Below are 21,948 nucleotides of genomic sequence, written 5' to 3'. Positions count from 1 at the left end.
ACCAAAAACCTCTTGTCAAATGGTATTTCCCACAGGTTTGGGTCAGCGACCCTACATTATGTAACTAAAACCAAACAACTACTCAACATATAAAGGTCAAAAATTGACCTCTCAGTGGATCACAATAGCTCAAAAGCTATGTATGTGCCTTCATATAAGACTATTGTCGACATACTGTCTATTGTAGACATTACATTTAAAGACCTAGGCAAATTTTCTTTGGCGTAGGCCACGTGGCTACTGTATATGTTCTTGGTACATTGTGTATTATATATATGTCTACCTGACCTAGGGAAGGGAAAGAAAAACACGGTGTAAGATAACACAAGAAATGTACATACTGCCCTACTATGTAACTGTACCCCTTTTGCACAACACCTTGTCAAAAAATCTTGTTTAATAAATAAATAAATCAATAAATGAAAGAATACTACTGGAATCCAGTTTTCATTCTTGCATCAAAAATCCCAGCTGGTGGAATGAAATGGAGCCATTATCTGCAGTGGCAATTCCTGCTAGGCCATTGACTTTCCTGCGAATCGAATAAAGGCATAGGAAGAATTGGGATGTTTTGGGGTCACCCTGGGTAAGCCTCTATGCTGACTTCCAGTTCTTCCAGCTGCCAGCCCTGACTTTCAGTTGTCTATCTCAGCTTTCAGGTCTAGAGAAGCAGAACAGGATGAGTGTGTGTGTGTGTGTGTGTGTGTGTGTGTGTGTGTGTGTGTGTGTGTGTGTGTGTGTCCGTCCTACAAAGAACCCAGACTTGGGGGCCAGGTATGGTGATACATACCTGTAGCCTCAGATTCTCAGGAGACAGACAAAGAAGGGTCACATTTGAAGGTTAACCTGGGCAAAGTTGGCTTTATCTAAAAAACCAAAGGCAAAGGGACTGAAAGTGTGGCTCAAGTGGTAGACTGCTTGCCTTATAGCATGCGCATGCCCTGAAGTAACACCCCAGTACTGCCGAACCCAACCCCAAACAACCTAGCTGCCTCCATTACACCTCCCTACATAACAGGCAAGCAATAGTTCATTTTTATAATTAAAGCTTAAGACAAATATCATACTCTCATGTTGCCCTCCCCAGTTATTAGCTAAGAGTCACTATCAAAACCAGCATGTATTGATTTTCTTTTTTAATGCCATGAGGGTTGAAATCGTTATCACAACCAGCTACAAAATAAAAAGGAAAGCAGTGGCATATCATATACATATGCACACATCCACACCCTGCATTAATGTAGGTACACAATAAAAAAATATCTTTCATTGCTTGCTTTTAAGATAAGAGTGTTATCCAGGCTGACCTCCAAGTTGTAATCCTCCTACCTTAGCTCCCCATGTACTGGGATTACAGTGGATATATTCACACACACACACACACACACACACACACATTTACATATATATAATTTTATTTATTTATTTTGCCAGTACTGGGGCTTGAACTCAGGCCTGGACACTGTCCCTAAGCTTCTTTTGCTCAAGGCTAGCACTCTATTACTAGGCCACATTCCCAGCACCTCTACATATGTAGTTCTTAAAAGGGAAAAATAAAAGCATGATGAAGCAAGCCAAGCTTTGAAACTTTACTGTTCATGTTTAGAATAAAGCCTCAGAATCTACATTTCCAACTGGCCCATTATACAAAATTTCAAAAATGACTTTGAATCTAAAGGGTATTTTGGGACTGGACCATTTTCCTAAAGTTTGTTAATGACTTCTGCACTATTCAAATGTTTAAGGCATTTCACAATTACCTGTAAAGTGAAAACTAATAAACATGATGAATTAAGACTGACCATATCATCAATTATTTACCAAGGTCCTACAATTATTTACCATAGCTCTGCAGAGCAACAGGCATTGTTGGCAGAGTGGAGCTTACAACTGGCAGATTTCCCCATGTCTTTAATTGATTAGCAGCTATGATAGAAATTGCTAGGTACCATCCACTATTTGTTACTCCCTTTCCTTAATATCAGAGCCCTGATTTTATTTTGGGGGGCAGCAATAGACACAAGGAAAAAAGACTATTTCTGTTTTGTTTTGGTATTTTTTTGCCAGCCCTGTGCGTTGAACTCAGGGCCTGAGCACTGTCCCTGGCTTCTTTTTGCTCAAGGCTAGCACTCTACCACTTGAGCCACAGCACCACTTCTGGCCATTTTCTATATATGTGGTGCTGAGGAATCAAACCTAGGGCTTCATGTATATGAGGCAAGCACTCTTGCCTCTAGGCCACATTCCCAGCCCAAAAGACTATTTCTAACTTGCCTTGCCAGAGCCTGCCAGCAGCGAAAGGGAGCAGGATATAATAAAAAGAAAAGCACAAGACAAAAGACAAAAGACAAAAGATGGGGTTTGGGAGGTCTGCAGCTTATAATGCAGTTTAGGAACCAGAGAATAGCATAGGGTTCCTAAAGTTTAAGAAAACAAGAAAGCCTTGAAGTTGACAATAACAGGTAGCAGTAAAGACAAAATAAGATTGAATAGTTAACATAAACCAGACTCTTGTGTTGTCTTTTAAGTAAGCCATATCCTTACACATTTCTTTTTTTTTTATTAATTGGACATAAATTTTTTTACAAGGTGTTGTGCAAAGAGGGTGCAGTTACATAGTAGGGCAGTGTGTACATTTCTTATGATATCTTACGACCTGTTTTTCTATCCCTTGTCTAGGTCAGGTTGACATATATGCAATATACAATGTATCAAGAACATATACAGTAGTCACAGACTTGGTCTCTACTGTCTCTCAGTCTCCCTTTGTTAACAGTCATATATCAGGGAGATCATGCCCCTTTGTTTTCTGTGTTCTAGGCTTGTCTCACTCAACATTATTTGTTCGAGTTCTGACCATTTCCCTGCGAATAACAGTATTTCACCATTCCTAATCGCTATGTAGTATTCCATTGTGTATAAGTACCATATTTTTTGGATCCATTCGTCTGTGGAGGGGCATCTGGGTTGTTTCCATATTTTAGCTATTGCCTTACACATTTCTTGAGATAACAACATAGCCAGAGGTCAAGATGAACTTTGCTGTTGGCTCCCCAAGGAAAGCTGTGTGGACAAAAGGCATTTGATTAGATGGACAAAGAGAGAGACTTCATTCATACTGCATCCTTATCCTAGACCTAGTGTCAAGATTCATGTGTTCTGTGTACAGCCAACACAACTCTCCAGCTATCTTGGACTATGAGGTCAACCAGAGTAAAGCAAGCACAAGAATACAAGCTTGATTGATTTTTGGCTTAGCCAAACTCTATCCAGGCTTCTGAATCTTCTGTTAGTCCCATCTCTAGCCTCACTTAACAAATCCAGGTTTAACAAAAGAACCCTGCTAAGTCAGTTTAGCAAGGACCTGGCATCCTGGATATCTGGTCACACGTGGCAACTGATTGCTTCCTTGGCCTCTGTCATCCTCCAGGAGCTGTCTGGACACCCAGTCTCTTTTCAGCAAGAACCCTGTTAGGTGGGTTTAGTCAGAATCCCTCTTACCCATGATATTTCTCCTAACTTATTCGTGTGTGTATAGGTGTGCGTGCGCACATGCGCACAGCCACTCTTGGCTCTTGAACTCAGGGCCTGGGCACTGTCTTTGAGCTTTTTGTGCTAAAGGTTAGTGCTTTACCACTTTATCCACAGTGCCACTGCTGGATTTTTTTTTTTTTTGGCTAGTCCTGGGGCTTGAACTCGGGGCCTGAGCACTGTCCCTGGCTTCTTTTTGCTCAAGGCTAGCACTCTACCACTTGAGCCACAGCACCACTTCTGGCTTTTTCTATATATGTGGTGCTGACAATCAAACCCAGGGCTTCATGTATGCTTGGCAAGCACTCTATCACTAGGCCATATTACCAACTCAAAACATGTGTGCATAATTTTTGGTCAGTCGTGAGGCTTGAACTTTGAGCCTGGGCTCTGTCCCTGACCTCTTCAGCTCAAGGCTAGTGCTCTACCACTTTGAGCCACAGCGCCACTTGCTGGAATTTTTTTTTTCTTTTTTGGGGGGTGGATTAGAGAGTCTCATGGACTTTTCTGTAAGGGCAAGCTTCCTGAGTAGCTAGGATTACAGATGCGAGTCACTGGTGCCTTGCTCTTCTTAGTAATTTTTTTAACCCCCTAAGTCCCACACTGTTCCTTGGCTATAAATTCCCACTTGCCCAGACTGAGTTCAGAGTTATATATATGTATATGATGCTGAATTTGTTTTGACAAGGATCACCGAATAAATAACCTTTCCTTTAACAACTGGAGGGAACTGCTTTAGATCCCGGATGACTAGGGACAACTCCAATCAGAACCTGGCCTACTTCCAGGTTTCTTTGGACAAATGTACTAGTTAAGTCATTGTTTAATTATTTCAAGATAAAACTCAATTCCCAATGATTAGAGCAGTTTAGACACCCAATGGTTGGTTGGTGAAGAATTCTGTGGAAGCTTCAGTTTTTCCTTATCATTTTAGGACTGGCTTTGTAAAGAGGTCAGAGTTGAGGCAGTGACTACAAAGGAATGTAAAAGCTGAACACTGATAAGTGATTAGAAAGCTGAGGAAGGCAGAGGCAATGTGTGCTGTTAAAATCACCTGGGAGCTGGGTACTGGTGGCTCACACTGTAATCCCAGCTATGTCGAAGGCTTTGCTCAGGCTACTGTGATGTGAGGATCACTGTACAAAGTTAACCCAGGTAGAAAAGTCCACAAGACTCTTATCTCCAATTCGTGAGCAAAAAACTTCAGAAGCAGCAGTATGGCTCAAGTGGTAGAGCACTGGCCTTGGTTAAAAACAACAACAACCAAACCTAAGGAACACCGCCTAGACACTAAGTGCAAGGCCCAGTTCTAGCAAAAACAAAACAGAACAAAACCCCATGTGGCAGGGTGGGGTTGGAGAAGGAGATGGATGGAGACTGTGAGCAAAATCCTGACAGGAAGATGAGCATTTAGGGGCCCTGTAGGTGTCAGTGACAAGGAAGGAAAAGCTTATATTCTGTTCTTGCCCCAAATGCAAACCTCTCATGATTCACCTAATTATTCCCATGCAAGGTGGATGCTCAGCAACCAGGAGAAGTTGAACATTATCCTTGCTTCCTTTAACTCTGAAATACAGCAGGGACAAAAGTCCTCTGGGAATACAGCCACATGCAACCCCTCAATGGTCCTAGAAGGGGTGTGTGTGTGGATGTGTGCACCTGTCCCTGGGCTTGAACTCAGGGCCTGAGTACTGTCCCAGAGCTTTCGCATTCAAAGGCTAGGGCTCTACCACTTGAGCTACAACTCCACTTCCAGATTTTGGGTGGTTAATTGGAGATAAGAGTCTCACAGGCTTTTCTACCTGGGCTATCTTTGTATGGAAATCCTTAGATCTCTGCCTCCTGAGTAGCTAGGATTCGAGGCGTGAACCACTGCACCCAGCCATGGTCCTACAGTTTGAGTTGCCACCTTTCACATTATGAAAGGAGAGTAATCACTCACCTGGCTTTCTAATGGAACTGATCTTTCTCCTCTCTACCCTGCTGTCAGCTCAGGGTATCTACCTTACCACCACTACCTAAAGAAAGAAAACTGGGTTTTTTAATTATTTTGTCAACCCAAACCAACCTAAACTAAACACTGAGAAAATATTTGTTAATGAATAAATGCACACATGGCTCTCATATAAAAAGCTTTTCAAAAATAAAAGCAAAATGAATGTGCTTTAGGGTTGCTCTTGCTATTTAGTTCCTTGGCAACTGGTTTCCACAGTGAGATTAAATGGCCTTTTATATCCAGTGTTTGGAGAGAACAGGAGGTTTTACAGGAAGCTATTCAGTCTGAATCCAGTTTTCCAGGTATATAATTCAGCAGTGGGTTTTTTTTTTGTCAGATAATGAACACCTGCAACTGGAGCAAGTTATGAAATGACTGCTATGGCCACAAAGGAAATGAAATGCTGCTGCTTTGTTCTCTGTGAAAGAGAATGTTAGAGGCCGTGGAAAGGTAAAATGCAGCAGCCATAGGAGCTGTTACTTACCTGTGTGATCTTGAAAATGTCACTTTTCTGGATAAGTTTCAACATGTATAACCTAACCCTGAGTTAGGGTTTAATTTATCCTGTGGTTTACTTACTTAAGGGATTCACCCACGAGGCCTAAATCCCTTTGAAAATGTAACTGAACTTTACCATTGTGATTTGTAGGGGGTTTTAAATTCCTTGAGATCTATCCATAGACCCCTACTCCAGGTTTAATTGTGGCCTGGGTATGCTCTATGTCTTCAGAACTCTGCTTATTTCACTAATTTTTTTCTTTTGTGCTGGTGCTGGTGCTTGAACTCAAGGCCTGGGCACTGTCTTTGAGCTTTATTGCTCAAGGATAATGCAAATGGTAGTTAATTGGAGATAAGAGTCTCATGGGCACTGTGATATGAGGATCAAAGTACAAAGTTAGTCCAGGTAGGAAAGTGTGTGGCAACCAAAGGACCAAAGCACTGAAAGATTTCATTACAGCTCTAATGTGGGGTCGAAGAGTTGAAGGCTGGACATGGCTACCAACTCCTGCTTGTCAAATGGACCTCCTTTGATGTATTAGGAGAAAGCTTGTAATTTCCAGCACATCTCTGCACCTCTATCCTGTATGAAAAGCTTAATGTAAAAGAATACCTTTGCTTTCATCAACATAATTTAGCCTCTAAAGGTGAGGGGAGACTGGAACAAAGCTGACATTCCCTTCTATAATATTCACCAAGGAGCAAATCAATCTCCCTCAAATCAATTTCATTATTTATTTATTTATTATTAAGTAGATGTAAAAAGGGGTTACAATTCCATACGGCAGGTTATCTTTCATGATCAATAGCACCCCTTCCATCATTCTCTTCCATTTTCCTTCTGTCCCTACTTTCAAGTTACATAGTTAAGTTTTTACATAATATACATTGAATAAAATGACTGCATTTGCCTCACCTTTCCTCCCTCCATTCCCCTCCCCTCCAAAACATGTTTGTATTTCCTGGTATTCATTGTGGTAAGTAGTACATTAGTTGTTCAGAGGCAATGTACCTTGGGAATCCTCCCCTACATATACCATCCTTTAGTGGGCTTGCTTGTGTATAAATGCCCTGTACATTATCATGCATGTGTGAATTTTAGATCTAGCTTCCACATATGAGAGAAAACATGCACCATTTGTCTCTCTAAGCCTGACTTACTTCACTTAATATTATTTGTTCAGGTCTGTTTCCAGGCAAATGACAGAACATTATTCTTTCTCATAGATGAGTAAAATTCCCTTGCATATATGTACCCTATTTTCTTGATCTACCCATCTGTTGTAGGATATAACTTTGCTGTTGTGAATTATGCAGCAGTGAACATGGATGTGCTAGTGTCTTTACTGTATCCTGACTTGTAATGCTCTGGGTTGGTGACCAAGAGTGGTGTAGCTGGATCATAGGGTAGTTTTATGTTTAGGATTTTTGTTTTGTTTTGCGAAATCTCCAAACTGCTTTTCAGAATGGTTGTCCTAGTTTATATTCCACCTACAGTGCAACAGGGTTCCTTTCCCCCATATCCCCACCAGCATTTGTTGTTAAAATTCTGGATGCTGGGTCTGGGAATATAGCCTAGTGGCAGAGTGCTTGCCTCGTGTACCTGAAGCCCTGGGTTCAATCCCTCAGCACCACATATATAGAAAAAGCCAGAAGTGGTGCTGTGGCTTAAGTGGTACAGTGTCAGCCTTGAGCAAAAAGAAGCCAGGAACAGTGCTCAGGCCCTGAGCCCAAGCCCTAAGACTAGAAGTAAATAAATAGATAAAATAAAATTCTTGATGCTGGCCAATCTAACTGGAGTGAGATGGAGTCTCAAAGTTGTTTTGACTTCCATTTTTCCTTCATGGCTATGGAAGCTGAGCATTTCCTCACTAATGAGGGCTGTGCCCTCCAACTCCAGATTTAAGACACATGATTTACCAAGTGCGCAGTCTGCGCTCAGTGTTCAGTGCTCAGACTTTAGTCCCACACGCTGCAGCCTGGGGTGCTGACACTGCCGGCTCTGGGAACAGGAAACCCCAAACCCCGCTTCTCCTGGCCCGCTACGACAGACAGACACACTGTTTCCTGCACAAAAATGTAAAAGTCACTACTTAACTCCATCACAACCATCAGCAGCCCTGGCGCAACACCACCACACCCCGGGAGCTACGGGCCTAGCCTGGGCCCCGCCCACTACAGGTCCCGCCCACACAGACAGAAACTCGGCCCCACCTACTCCCCCCACCCCCCCCCGCCGAAACTGGGCCCCGCCCACTCAGGCTGAAACTCGATCCCGCCCATCCAGGCTGAACTCAGCCACGCCCCTTTTTTAGGCCCCATGGAAAGGCGGGACTTACATTCGAGATGTCCCGCCCCACTCCTGGCCACACCTAGCTCACGGCTTCCTATAGTTTGCCTGTTTTATTCCATTTTTTTCTATTTAACCAGGATTCGTGTGGCATCCTTTCTTATTTTCTGTTTAGAAAAGCACCACGTGATATCGAGCGCTGGAAGTTTTTCTTTTAGTTCAGGCATGTAGAAGGCACTACTACATGGTGACGTATAACTCGAGCGCCGACATGGGAAGGACCGTATCTTCCTTCCGGAGGCGTGCGTGCGGCCTGATGGAGCTTTTGGCTGGCAGCTACGAGCAGGTTCTGTTTGGGTTCACTGTACACCTGGACCCTGGAACCGGTGGCGACCCCAACAAGGTGAGGTACCGCGAGCCCAGAGAGGGCTGCGTGGCAGTCAGGCGTGGTTCCTTCACTGTGGAAGTAAGCAGCTTGGTGCCGTTGTTTATGTCTGATCTCTGTGGATGGGTGTATCAGCCAGACGCAGGTGGCTCAAGTAAGAAGATGACCTTTGAAGATACATTCGAGGCTTTGCAAAATGAGATTCCCGTTGCAGTAGACAATGTGTCCTTTGGGGAAAACGAAAAGAGTTAACCTCGCAAAAGGAGAGTGACATAGCAAAGTTACAAGATGAGGGGGTACTGCGGAGGTGCGGTTGGGTAGGAGTGGCGTCCGAGGTTTTTTTTTGGCATAGGAGAGTAACCATGGTTAACCAAGTGTATGTCTCAAAGCAGCTAGTTTAGAGAGGTATTCTCAATTCAAAAGATGATTGTGGCGATGGATATGTCAGTTACTCCAGTTTTAATCGTTATACAAGGTGTTACATGCATTGGAGTATCACACTGTATTCTATAAATACATGCAATTATATGTCTGTGAAAGTAAGGACACAAGAGTGGTCACAGAGCATGAAGGAACTGGATTGATGGAAGGACTGTAAGGTCTGTAAGACTTAATCTGCAGGAGTACATCTTAAGCATGTGCAAACAAATTTGGGAGGTTTTTATTTTCCTTTTCTTTGGTTTGCTTTGCCAGTACTTTTTTTTTTAAACATTTAGCTTCTTCAATTTAAGAAGCGTCAGTGTGTGTATTCTGTTGTTTTTCTTTTGCCCTCCCCCCCCCATGCACACACACATAGAAGTCATAGGGTGATAAGTAGAGGGCTCTTGAGACTCTCATTGGTGATTCTATAGGGTTTCCGTTGGTCTTAAGGGAGATATGCTATGCACATTTTATGCTTTTCTTTATAGGACTTAATATACTTTTCTATGTATAATATCATACTAATTTATTTTATGTCTCTCGCACTGGAATGGAAATCCTTGAAGTTTTGTTCATTGCTGTATTTCCACTGTGGTGCTTTAAAAATCCAGAGTCCTGTTTTTATTATTGGGTCCTGGAGTCTTGATAGCTAGTTTTGCCTTTCCACTTCCTTGTGTTCCTTATTTAGTTCTCTGGTTCTTTGTTCTAATACAGATAATAATGCATAGCTTTTCTCCACTTTAGGACCCGTTGGTTGTTTTTATGGCTAGTCGAACGATTTGTATATTTCCAGAGACCAGTGATGTGCTTGATACTAAACATGGTTTACTCTCCAGCAGAAATGGACTCCTGTGGCTGACTTCACTCACCATGCCCACACTGCCTCCTTGTCCGCAGTAGCTGTGAACAGTCGCTTTGTAGTAACTGGGAGCAAAGATGAAACAATTCACATTTATGACATGAAAAAGAAGATAGATCATGGGGCTTTAGTACATCATAATGGTAAGAATTGTATTGTCTTTTTTTGTTGTTGTTGTTCCTTCATAGGGCTTGAATGCAGGGCCTGGGCCTTATCCCTGGGCTTTTTCCCTAGAGGCTAGCACTCTATCCCTTTGAGCTACAGCTCCACTTACAGTTTTCTGGTGGTTGATTGGAGATAAGAGTCTCACAGACTTTCCTTCCCCAGCCAGCTGGCTTTGAACCATGATCCTCAGATCTCAGCCTCCAGGAGTAGCCAGGATAAGAGTGAGCCACTAGTGTTCAGGAAGGGTTGTATTCTTTAAGATAAATTGGATGTCTTTAGGTAGGACTGTTTCTTATGTGTATTTTATATAGCAGATTCTATAAAAGGAGATTTAGGAATAAAACATTGGCTTCTTGTGTTCAAGTTGCTCACAGTCCTATGGGGAGATAGAAGGTGTCTTCACTGTATTTTAGTCACAATATCTACAGTATTGACTCAGTTATCATAGAAGACTGAATGTGGCAAAGATCAGGGGAGTTACAAAAGACCAAGAGCAATGATTTTCTGTTCACAAGTTTGTTTTCCACATTGCTTTTGAAGTTGCCAAGTAGAGTGGGATACTGACTAATCCATGCCCCCTCTACCTCATAGTGTTTTTGTTGTACTTTCCAAGGATAGAGATTAGGGACTTAATATGTTCTCAAGAAGGGGAAATTGAAGTTAGTATTGTTAGTTATAATTATTAGTTGAGGAAAGAGCCAAATAGGTTGATTTCCTGCAAAAAAAAGAAAGGTAAATCCCCTTTTCCTATGTTCTCATCTATTTCTTGAAAGTTGCATTACAGGCATTGTTTTCTAACAGTAAATTTGGAATGATAAATTCCTGCCTTCTATTATACAGTCCTTAGGTTCTTTGACAAGTATCTCCTCTTCAGTAGGGCCTCGGCTTTGAGTGTTTTAACATGTATTCCCATTGCCCTCTGTGTCCCAGTCCTACTTTGTTTTGTTTTTACCATATTGGAGATTGAGCCTGGTATTTTGTGCAAACTGGGTAGAACCACAGTAAATGACATCTCCAGTCTAATGTTAACATCATTTCCCAACCAGAAATGAATTGTATTCAAAATGAGTATAGTTTTGTTTACTTTGATTTTTCAAAGGTACGATAACTTGCCTGAAATTCTTCGGCAATAGGCATTTAATCAGTGGTGCAGAAGATGGGCTCATCTGTGTCTGGGATGCAAAGAAATGGGAATGTCTGAAGTCCATTAAAGCTCACAAGTGAGTTGTCATATTCCTGTTAGTATCTCAATGATGTGCCACCCACATCAGAAGCTAACTGTCCATTTCATTTTAGAGGACATGTGACTTTCCTCTCTATTCACCCATCTGGCAAGTTGGCCCTGTCTGTAGGTACCGATAAGACATTAAGGTAAGTCATTAATGCCCAAGAGCATGTTTACAACTTACCTTTTAATTATAATAATTAGATATTGTTTCTGTATTGTTTCACAGTTCAACCATTTATAGGTAATGTGATACAAAGGAAAAGTAGAAAACTAGTGCACTATTTCATAATAGTAGGGTAAGAAATATTTTAGGAGATGAAACTTTTTGAAAATAATGAATTTAACTATTAAAAAGGCAATGGGAGCTGGGTGCCAGTGGCTCATGCCTGTAATCCTAGCTACTCAGGAGGCTGAGATCTGAGGATCATGGTTGAAGCCAGCCGTGGCAGTAAAGTCCCCGTGATACTCTTATCTCCAATTAGCAACTCGAAAACCGGAAGTGGCACTGTAGCTCCAAGTGGTGGTAGAGTGCTAGCCTTAAACAAAAAGAGCTCAGGGACAGCACCCAGGCCTTGAGTTTAAGCCCCGTGACTGAGCAAAAAGGTGGGGGGAGCGCAGTGGTAAGAATGGAGTGAGCTATTATTCTGCTTGATAAGGAAATTTGGGACATTGCTATAAGAAAGATGGGAATCTGTGAAATAGCCATTACTTACTAAAATTGTCATTTGAGCAAGTCTTCATTATGTGTGTTCCCATTTGGTAAGTTACTTGATCATGCCATAAATAAGCTTCCTGTTTTGCAGAACGTGGAATCTTGTGGAGGGAAGATCAGCTTTCATAAAAAATATAAAACAAAGTGAGTATTTTAGTTTTACAATATATTATAAAATACATTTTATTTATTTTTTAAAGTTTTTTAAAATTAAGTTTTATTGACAAGGTGATGTACAGAAGGGGTACAGTTACATAATAAGGTAGTGAGTACATTTCTTGTCATATTTGTTACACTTTCCCTCATTTTTCTTTCCCTTCCCTAGTTCAGGTAAGCAGATATACAATAACCAGTGTACCAAAATCATATACAGTAACCTCCTGTTTTCTTCTCTTGGAGTTCATTTAAAATACATTTTATAATGGAATAAGAATTTATTTCCTGGATAGTGGTAGTTACTTGTGAGAGAAAATGTTGCAGGTCACTTCCTTTTCCCATCTTTCATTTGGGATCTTGTGGCTGTGCTACATACCAGCTTTCTTCAGTAATTCTTTCACCTCAGTTTATCTAAAATGTAACTTGGGAAATGTATACCATATAGTTAGTGTGAAGATAAAAGAAGGAAGCCTGTGAAAGTGTACAGAACAAATATTTTCTATTATGACCCTTATTTCATCTTATAAAATAAATAAATTTGGCTTTTTAAACTTACAGATGCACACATTGTGGAATGGTCACCAGGGGGAGAGAGATATGTAGTTGTAATACTGAATAAAATAGATATCTATCAGCTCGACACTGCATCTATTAGTGGTACCATCACAAATGGAAAGAGGATTTCTGCCATTACGTTTCTTTCTGTAAGTAATCAGAAATCAGTGTTGAAGTATGGAGATGGTTGGAACTGCTTGGATATTCTGACTATTTCTTTTTCTCACTCCTTAGGACTCTGTCCTTGCAGTAGCTGGAGATGAAGACACTGTAAAATTTTTTGACTGTGACTCACTAGCATGCCTCTGTGAATTTAAAGCTCATGAAAACAGGTATTTTTACCAGTCCTAGTATATATAGAGTCTTCATAAATATTACATATACAATAGTTCTATGAAACAGTATTCCTATAAACAACTGTAGAAAAAAATCCAACATTCCTAAGTATGTATGGTATTTGGAGTTTAAGAAGATGGCAGAAAAATGTTACCTTCCTGGAATTGAAAATATTATCTTCCTGCAAAAGTGGTAAAGTTGTGATTAGGACTAGTCATTTATACTTTTTTTTTTCAAACAAGTCTGTTAGACTTGGAACCTGATGTCAGATATATTTGAACAAATTAAAACCATCCTGAGCTTTGCCCCAATTAGTCTTTTTAGTTCCTACCCTTCCCTTGCTAATTTTTATCCTGCAGGAAAAATAACATCATTACGTTCCTACGTCTGGAGTTTAGATACGATCTCTTAGATACGATCTCTACGTAGTTCACCGACTTGAGACTTGGAGGTGATCTAAATCCAGGTTCCCAGAACCTCTTGCTCTGTAACTTTGAGAAAAGTGATAACATGCAGAGCATAACATGCAGAGCCCTGCTTTACTACTGTTACCTGCATATTTTCCTGCATCTCACATAAGCTCACTTTTTCCCAAAGAATTATTTTAGGGAAGCTCTGTATAAATACTCAGTCCTAGTCCTGCATTTATTATATAGGTCTTATTTTTCCTCTCTAGTGGGAGGTAAACATATTCTAGGAAGGCCATTTAAAGTGATACTGATTGTTTTTGTTTTTTCGGGTTTTTTTCTGGTGCCAGTCCTGGGGCTTGAACTTACAGCTTGGGGGTGCTGTCCCTGTGTTGTTGTTTTTTGCGCAAAGGTAGTGTCCTACTAGTAGAGCCACAGCTTCACTTCTGGTTTTTTGGTGGTCAATTGTAGAGAAGAGTCTCACAAATTTTCCTGCCTGGGCTGGCTTTGAACTACAGTCCTCAGATCTCAGCCTCCTGAGTAGCTAGGATTATATAGATGGGAGCTCCTAGTGCCTGACTGTGATCCTGATTCTTAATAAGAATATTACTAATTCTTTGTTTTTTTGCCAGTCCTGGAGCTTGAACTCAGGGTCTGAGCACTGTCCCTGGCTTCTTTTTGCTCAAGGCTAGCACTCTACCACTTGAGCCACAATGCCACTTCTGGCCTTTTCTATATATGTGGTGCTGAGGAATTGAACCCAGGGCTTCATGTATACGAGGCAAACACTCTTGCCACTAGGCCATAGTCCCAGCCCCACTAATTCTTAATAATAGTTGGCCACTGTGTTTATTCATTCCAACAAGTGTTTGGTACACAAAACCCCACAGTAATTGATGATAGCAGTAGATACATGCTTGGCAGACACTCTAACACTAAACTACATCCCTACCTTTTTTTTTCTTTTGGTAGTACTGGGGATTGAACCTGGAGTCCCACACTTGCTAGGCAGGTCACTTAAGCCATGCCTCTAGCCCAGGGTCAGTCTTGCTTCATCTGCATCCCTAGCCATTTTGTCTTTTCTCATGTTATTTTAAACTAGATTTTAGTTCTCTGAGTTTTTAAGCCTGAAGTAATATGATTTTACTTCCATTTAAGAAACTGTTAGGGTGCAGACATGGAAGCAGGAAGGCTGATTCAGCAGCCTCCTTAACCCAGAAGAAAAAAGTAGTTTAGAGCAGAGTGGTGGTGCTGGAGATGCAGGAAATCCATTTCCCTCGCTGTGTCTGGGAGGGCTGGGTTCATCATTTCTGTTGTCTTTCCTTACTGAACTTGCTTGAGGTGTTTTAGATATCTTTATTTCCTTTGAGATAACTCACTTATTTATAGTTTCTATCTTTGTAATTTTTCCTTAAGAATCTTTGATAATCAGTTTTATCCTGTATTTGGTGAGGTGACTCTTTTACTAGTAGAATCACCATATTTTAAGGCATTCTTTGAGCAGTTTGGAAATTCTTGAAGCATTAGAAAAGCAAGACTGTTTAGGAGTTTTACAATATTTCTCTTTGGAAGAAAAGATCTTTTATGGCATTCATATTTCTATCCTAGGGTAAAAGACATGTTCAGTTTTGAAATTCCAGAGCATCATGTTCTTGTTACGGCATCGAATGATGGTTTCATCAAAATGTGGGAGCTTAAGCAAGATAAGGTTGGTGTCATAGCATGATAGAAATTCACTTAATGCAAGTTGTTCTTTCACAATTAATTTAAGAGTTAAGGCAGGTAGACCCTTTTTTTTAGTGCTAGGTATTAAATCCAGTACTTGGTGTTGCAACCATTCTACCACTCAGCTACAGTCTAGCCCAAGTGGTAGAATTTTTTTAAGGGACATATGACATTGTTTAAAAAATAAGTTGTTTTTTTTTTTTTTTTGGCCAGTCCTGGGCCTTGGACTCAGGGCCTGAACACTGTCCCTGGCTTCTTCCCGCTCAAGGCTAGCACTCTGCCACTTGAGCCACAGCGCCACTTCTGGCCGTTTTCTGTATATGTGGTGCTGGGGAATCGAACCTAGGGCCTCGTGTATCTGAGGCAGGCACTCTTGCCACTAGGCTATATCCCCAGCCCCCAAAAAATAAGTTTTTAATACCTCTTCTGGGGCTGGGAATATGGCCTAGTGGCAAGAGTGATTGCCTCTTTTACATGAAGCCCTGGGTTCAGTTCCTTAGCACCACATTTATAGAAAAGGCCAGAAGTGGCGCTGTGGCTCAAGTGGCAGAGTGCTAGCCTTGAGAGCAAAAAGAAGCCAGGGACAGTGCTCAAGCCCTGAGTCTAAGCCCCAGGACTGGCAAAAAAAAAAAAAAAAAGAAAGAAAGAAAACAAACCTAGGCCAAGGGCCAGTGGCTCATACCTGTAATCTGAATTACTCAGGAGGCTGAGATCTGGAATTGAGTTTCAAAGGTAGCCTAGGCAGGAAAGTCTGAAAGACACTTATCTCTAATTATCATCAAAAAGCCAGAAGTGGCTCTGTGGCTTAAGTGGCAAAGTGCTGGCTTGAGCAAAAAAGCTAAAAGGGCAACACCCAGGTCCTGAGTTCAAGCCCCAATACTGGCATAGAAAAAACAACCCAAAACAAAAACAATAAAATCTCTTGCAGGAGTGATGGATATTTATGGTTTAAAGTTAGGCTTCCCACAGAGCTGCCATGGGGGCTAGCATTTGAGAATCTGAGTTACCTCTACTTTTAGTCAGAAAAACTACCTGCTGTTTTGTTTTTAAATAAGAATTCTTTAAGGTATGAGATAAAAAAATATTGCCTTTACTAAAATCAGTGTAAAAGATGCTGATTGATTATAGAGCGCTGGGGTCGAACATCCTGGGGCCTTGAACTGAGGGCCTGGGCGCTATCCCTGAGTTTCTTTCTTTCTTTTTTTTTTGCCAGTCCTGGGCCTTGAACTCAGGGCCTGAGCACTGTCCTTGGCTTCTTTTTGCTCAAGGCTAGCACTCTGCCACTTGAGCCACGGCGCCACTTCTGGCTGTTTTTCTATATATGTGGTGCTGGGGAATTGAACCCAGGGCTTCATGTATGCGAGTCAAGCACTCTTGCCACTAGGCCATGTTCCCAGCCCCCCTGAGTTTCTTTTGCTCGACACTAGCATTCTACCACTTGGGCTATAGCTCCATTTCTGGCTCTTTTTTTTTTTTTTTTTTTTTTTGTAGTTAATTAGAGATACAAGTTTCACAAACTTCCTGCCAAGGCTGACTTCAAACCATGATCCTCAGATTTCAGCCTCTTGAGTAGCTAGGATTATAGGCCTGAGTGACTGGCACACAGCTATTTATAATTTATAAGCAAGTCCATGAATATGGGCTGTTCAGTATCAGGTTTGTGCAAGATTCTATGTGAAGCCCAGAAATGAGCAAGATGTAGTCTTTGTCCTCAGAGTTCATAACTTCTAGATACTTTGGAAATTGGCTCTGAATCACATAGTCAAACATAAATTCCTTTTTTCTTTTTTTTCCTGGTCCTGGGGCTTGAACTTGGCCTGGGTGCTGTCCCTGAGTTTCTTTTGCTCAAGGTGAGCACTCTGCCACTTTGAACCCCAGTGCCACTTCCAGATTTTTTGAGAAGTTTGTTAGAGGTAAGAGTCTCACGGGGTTTCCTGCTTAGGCTGGCTCCAAACCATGATCCTCAGATTTCAGCCTCCTGAGTAGCTAGGATTACAAGACATGAGTCACTCACTGGTGCAACTTAGATTGCTTTTTAGTATTGTATGTTACGGTCAAGAAAATACCGTTTGTGAGGGGTTGCATTTTAAGGAATGTGTTGTTAGGTGACTATATGAGAGTATACTTAAATAACCCTCAATGGTGTGGTATATAGCATTGTACGTGCATGCTCATTGACTGAAATATTACTTTGTTGTATATGACGGCAGTAAGTCTTAAGGTAAAAGGAAAAAGAAAAACACTTATCCAAAATGTTTCTGTTAACTGTATTATGATTTTTCTCCTCTTTTAGAAAGTTCCCCCGTCTTTACTCTGTGCAGTGAACACAAGTGCCAGGTTGACATGTCTTGGCGTGTGGCTAGACAGAGGGACAGATGTAAAAGAGAGCTTGCCTTCAGCAGCAGAGCCCTCTCCTGGTAAATGATGTTCATCAGTATTTAAAAGCGAACTGTTTAATGTCCAGATAACTTGATCGTTGGTCTGTTTATTTCAGTTAAAGGAGGAATACAGTATTTAAATTTACTCTCCTTTGTGTTTCAGTAAGTGAAGAACAGCCCAAAATCAGCAAAAGGGAGTTTGGTGAGGTGGTTCAAGAGGAAGAAATAGTGAAACCTAAGTTAAAGAAATGTGGCTTAACTGGGCACAGCAAAAAGCTAACAAAAGGAAATAGACTGGTGTCAACCAAGAAGAGGAAAGTGACAGAAACATTACAAAAGCAGAGAAAAAAGAAGGTATAATTCATGCGGATCCCAGACACCTCCTTTACAAGAGAGTGCATTTGATGAGTCACCCTTTCCTAAGATTTTACCTAACCGTTTTTTTTCAAACAGGTAAAATTATTTTTAGCAGATGACATTATATAATGGTGTTCTGTAATTTGTTAATTGTATAATTTTTTACTGTGTACAAAGCTAATAAAATATTTCTCAAATAAGGTAATTTAATGAGAAATTATGAGCACATTCTCTTATTGTTGTGCTGTAATGAAACCCAGGTCTTTGTATGTATTAGGCAAGTGCTATATGCCGAGCCAATATTCCGTTCTTGTTAACATGCTCTTTTTTTTTGGTGCCAGTCCTTAAGGCTTGAACTCAAGCCTGGGTGCTGTCTTTGAGCTTTATCTGCTCAAGGTTCTACCACTTGAGCTAGAGCTCCACTTCCAGCTTTTTGGGTAATTAATTGGAGATACCAGTCTCGTGGACTTTCCTGAATGAGCTGGCTTTGAACTGTCATCCTTAGATCCCAGCCTACTCAGTAGCTAGGATTACAGACATGAGTCACTGGCCACCAGCTTTTGAACATGTTCTTAATCAAAGATGGGTCAGCATTTTTCACACAATTCTGCTTGCAAGCAGTGAATGGCAAGAAAGTTTAGAAAATTTAAGGGCAAGAAAATGATATTTCCTGTTATTTTTTCATCCTTTCAGGGTTTTCCTGATTGGCTGTCTATCCTTATAGTTTTCTATTTTCGCTTTGATATCGGGAACTGGCCTCGGTATCAGTAACTGACAGCAGGTGGTCACAGAGCACTGATGCAAGGAGTTCATGCAGGAGGTAGAGCAAGTCACAAATGAGTTAAGCAAGCCATTTATAGAAGCAGAATTTTGTGGTCAGGCTGACCCAGTACCAACTTTGTTTTGACAATAGCCACCATGTTTCCCATTACCACTAAGCAAGCATGAGCGGGCTAGAACAATCCAGTACTCAATCATAAGTAGACCAACCCAACAGTTACCATGGCATTTCTACTACTATTATGGTTATTTCTATAGTTTTATGACTATGATCATTTTTTACTGTCTATTACCATGGTTGCTACCTAGGTACAGAGGGGAACAAGGGCTCTTTATATTTTAAATGTCAAACTACAAGAAACTAGTCTCACGGGTGGGGGTGCAGCCCTCTATCATGGAGTTATCACCAGGGTTTAGAAGCTGTTATATTTTAACACTAAAACTTACTATATTTAGTCACTCAGGTTCTCAGGTTAGCCCTTACATTAAGTACAAACATAATTTCCTTAATATTTAAATGGTTTCATGTTGGGTGAGTTGTGGTTTGTGTTTTCATATAATGAGTTCACTTGATTGAGTTGTCAAGTTTGTGTGTAGGATTCCTTGGTCACCTGCATTGACTGTAATAGCCTCTTTCATTCCTGATGTTGCTAAATTGTGTCTTTCTGCCTTTTTAGTCTTGCTAGAACAGCTGTCAGTTTTATTGATGTTTTCAAAGAACCAACTCTGTGTTTCATTGATTCTTTTCTGGGTTATCCTTTCTGTTTCACTGATTTCATTTCTTGTCCTTACATAGTATTTCCTTTCTTCTACTTGCTGGTTATTTTGCTCTTTTTGTTGGTTCTTGAAATAGGAGTTTGGTGAGACTTTTCTTTTTTCAGTGTGCTCTTGTCACTGCCTCAGCAGTGATAATTAAATCTCACTGTGTGGGCATGGAATCCAAGCTTCACATGTACTAAGCAAACATACCTTGGAGCTACATCCCCAGCCTTTCACAGTTTGTTTATTTTGTCAGTCGTGAGGCTTGAACTCAGGACCTCGGCTCCATCTTTAAGCTTTTCTGCTCAAGGCTAGTCACCCTAACACTTGGAGCTACAGCTTCACTCCTTAGTTTCTGGTGGTTAATTGGAGATAGAGTCTCACAGACTTTCCTCCCCAGGCTGGCTTTGAGCCATGATCCTCAGATCTTAGACTCCTGAGTAACTATGATTACAAGTGTGAGCAATCAGTGCACAGCCTCTAATTTTCTTAAATATCATGTTGGTTATCTAGCCACTTACCCGTCTATCTTCTGTCTTATCATCTATCTACCTATCATTCATCTATCTATCTTTGCAGTTTTGGGGTTTGAACTGAGGGCTTCATTGTGTGCTCTACTTCTTGAGCTACACCTTCACTCCTTTTGCTTGCATTTTGGTTTTAGAAACTTTAACTTTAGATGGCCTTGAGCTGGTGATCCTCCTGCTCCTCCTCCTCTAGAAGCTGAGATTATAGGCATGTGCCATTAGACCTGACAGAAACAATCCTGTGTGATACTTCATTTTATATTCCTCATCTGATCTGATATTTCATTTTATATTCCTCATCTGATCTGACTTGTAGTTTTTCTTTTGAGAAAAATCTTGGCAACCTGGGATACATATAAGTATTCAAAAAAAAACCTAGAAAGAAATATACAAGAAAATGGAGCCAGGCACAGTAGAGCACACCTGTACTGCCAGCTACTCAGGAGGCCAGATTGAACTACTTGGCAAGACATTGTTGGCAATTTTTTTAAGTGGGTAGGAGTGGAGTTCTGTGGTAGAGCATAGTATGCACAATCTGGGTTTGATCTCCAAAACCCAAAATAAGAAAAACTCTTGGAAAAAATGCTAAATAAAAATCCAGATTATGGAAAAATTAAACATGACAACTGCATGCAAAATATGCTTCTAGTTTGTATTCCAAGATAAGGGGAAATTGCTATTAAGGACTAAGCAAATTCCCTAAGCACCAGTGATTTATGTCTTTAATCCTAGCTACTCAGAAGGCTGAGATCTAAGGATCACAGTTTGAAGCTAGCTCAGGAGGAAAGTCTGTGAGGCTTACCTGTAGTTAATCACTAGGAAGCTGTAAATGGAGCTGTGACTTCAGTATTACAGGGCCAGGCTTGTGCAAAAAATTTAAGGAGAGAATGCCCAGGTTTTGAGTTCAAGCCTTGGTACTGGTACATACCAGCATGTGTGTATGTGCATGCATGCATGTGTGCACGCACACACACACACACGAAGGATAGAGCAAAAAGTAAAATAATTGGTGAAGAATGAGAAGGGATTCCTTGTATTCTTACAGTTTGTTAATCTTAAATTACATTCAGGTTATAAGTTGCTAATAAATTCTACTTAACGAAAGAGTTGAGGGTGTAGCTCAGAGACAGAGTGCTTGCTTAATGTGTTTAAGGCCTTAGGGTTGATCCTTAGCACTGAAAAACTTATTAAACATGCCACAAAATATTTCCATTTTAGACATTTAAAAATGTTTATACTTGGTGCTGAATTAAGCCCAGGACCTGTGTGTGTTAAGTGCATGCTCTACCACTGAGTTATACCCCAGGCAAACATTCAATTTTATCTGTTCATGGGTATCAGGGCTTATACTCATGGCCTTGACTTCGTTTGGCTTACTTACTCAGCTGGTGCCCTACCACTGTAGCCATGTCTTTAGCCTAGATTTTTGCCATGTTATATTTTAGAAATGGAAAGTTGTGAACTTTTTTGTCCAGCCTGTCCTTGAACCACAGTCTCATCCTCCTAAATAGCAAGGATTATCAGCAAGAGCCACCAGTGCCTGGGCTCATTTATTTTTGTGACAAGGTCTTCCTATGCTGGACTTGTGGTGTGATTTAAGTGCCAGCTGAGTAAAGAAGCCAAACAAGGGTGAGAGAGACCCTGATTTCTCCATACTAACACACACACACACACACACTCATACACACACAGTATGGCAACCCTGCCTGTATTTGTGAATCGATATCTCAGTGTGTGTGTGTGTGTGTGTGTGTGTGTGTGTGCTGGTACTGGGGCTTGAACTCACAGCCTGAGCGTTGTCCTTTAGCCTTTTCACTACCACTTGAGTCACATCTCCACTTCCAGTTTTTTGCTGGTCAATTGGAAAGTCTTAGGGATTTTCCT

The 21,948-nt window shown here is 40.9% G+C and overlaps 1 protein-coding gene across 2 annotated transcripts; it reads left to right on the top strand.

Moving 5' to 3' along the window:
* Positions 1–8,608: 8,608 nt before the first annotated feature.
* On the top strand, positions 8,609–18,280 carry Pak1ip1 (PAK1 interacting protein 1). 2 transcript variants are annotated; one of them, XM_048348485.1, is made up of 10 exons: positions 8,609–8,718; positions 9,957–10,122; positions 11,244–11,364; positions 11,441–11,515; positions 12,176–12,228; positions 12,799–12,944; positions 13,030–13,127; positions 15,147–15,246; positions 17,557–17,680; positions 17,805–18,280. In XM_048348485.1, the coding sequence occupies exons 1-10, from the start codon at positions 8,632–8,634 to the stop codon at positions 17,999–18,001; spliced, it is 1,167 nt and encodes a 388-aa protein (XP_048204442.1). In that variant the 5' UTR covers positions 8,609–8,631; the 3' UTR covers positions 18,002–18,280. The 2 variants fall into 2 exon arrangements, with proteins under 2 accessions (XP_048204442.1, XP_048204443.1); XM_048348486.1 differs by having other exon boundaries at positions 9,960–10,122; positions 17,805–18,278.
* Positions 18,281–21,948: the final 3,668 nt, after the last annotated feature.

This window comes from Perognathus longimembris, chromosome 6 (genome assembly GCF_023159225.1).
Source record: "Perognathus longimembris pacificus isolate PPM17 chromosome 6, ASM2315922v1, whole genome shotgun sequence".
In the NCBI taxonomy this organism is placed as follows: Eukaryota; Metazoa; Chordata; class Mammalia; order Rodentia; family Heteromyidae; genus Perognathus; species Perognathus longimembris.
Note: the sequence above shows the minus strand (reverse complement) of the source record. Positions and strands in the feature narration are given on the sequence as shown.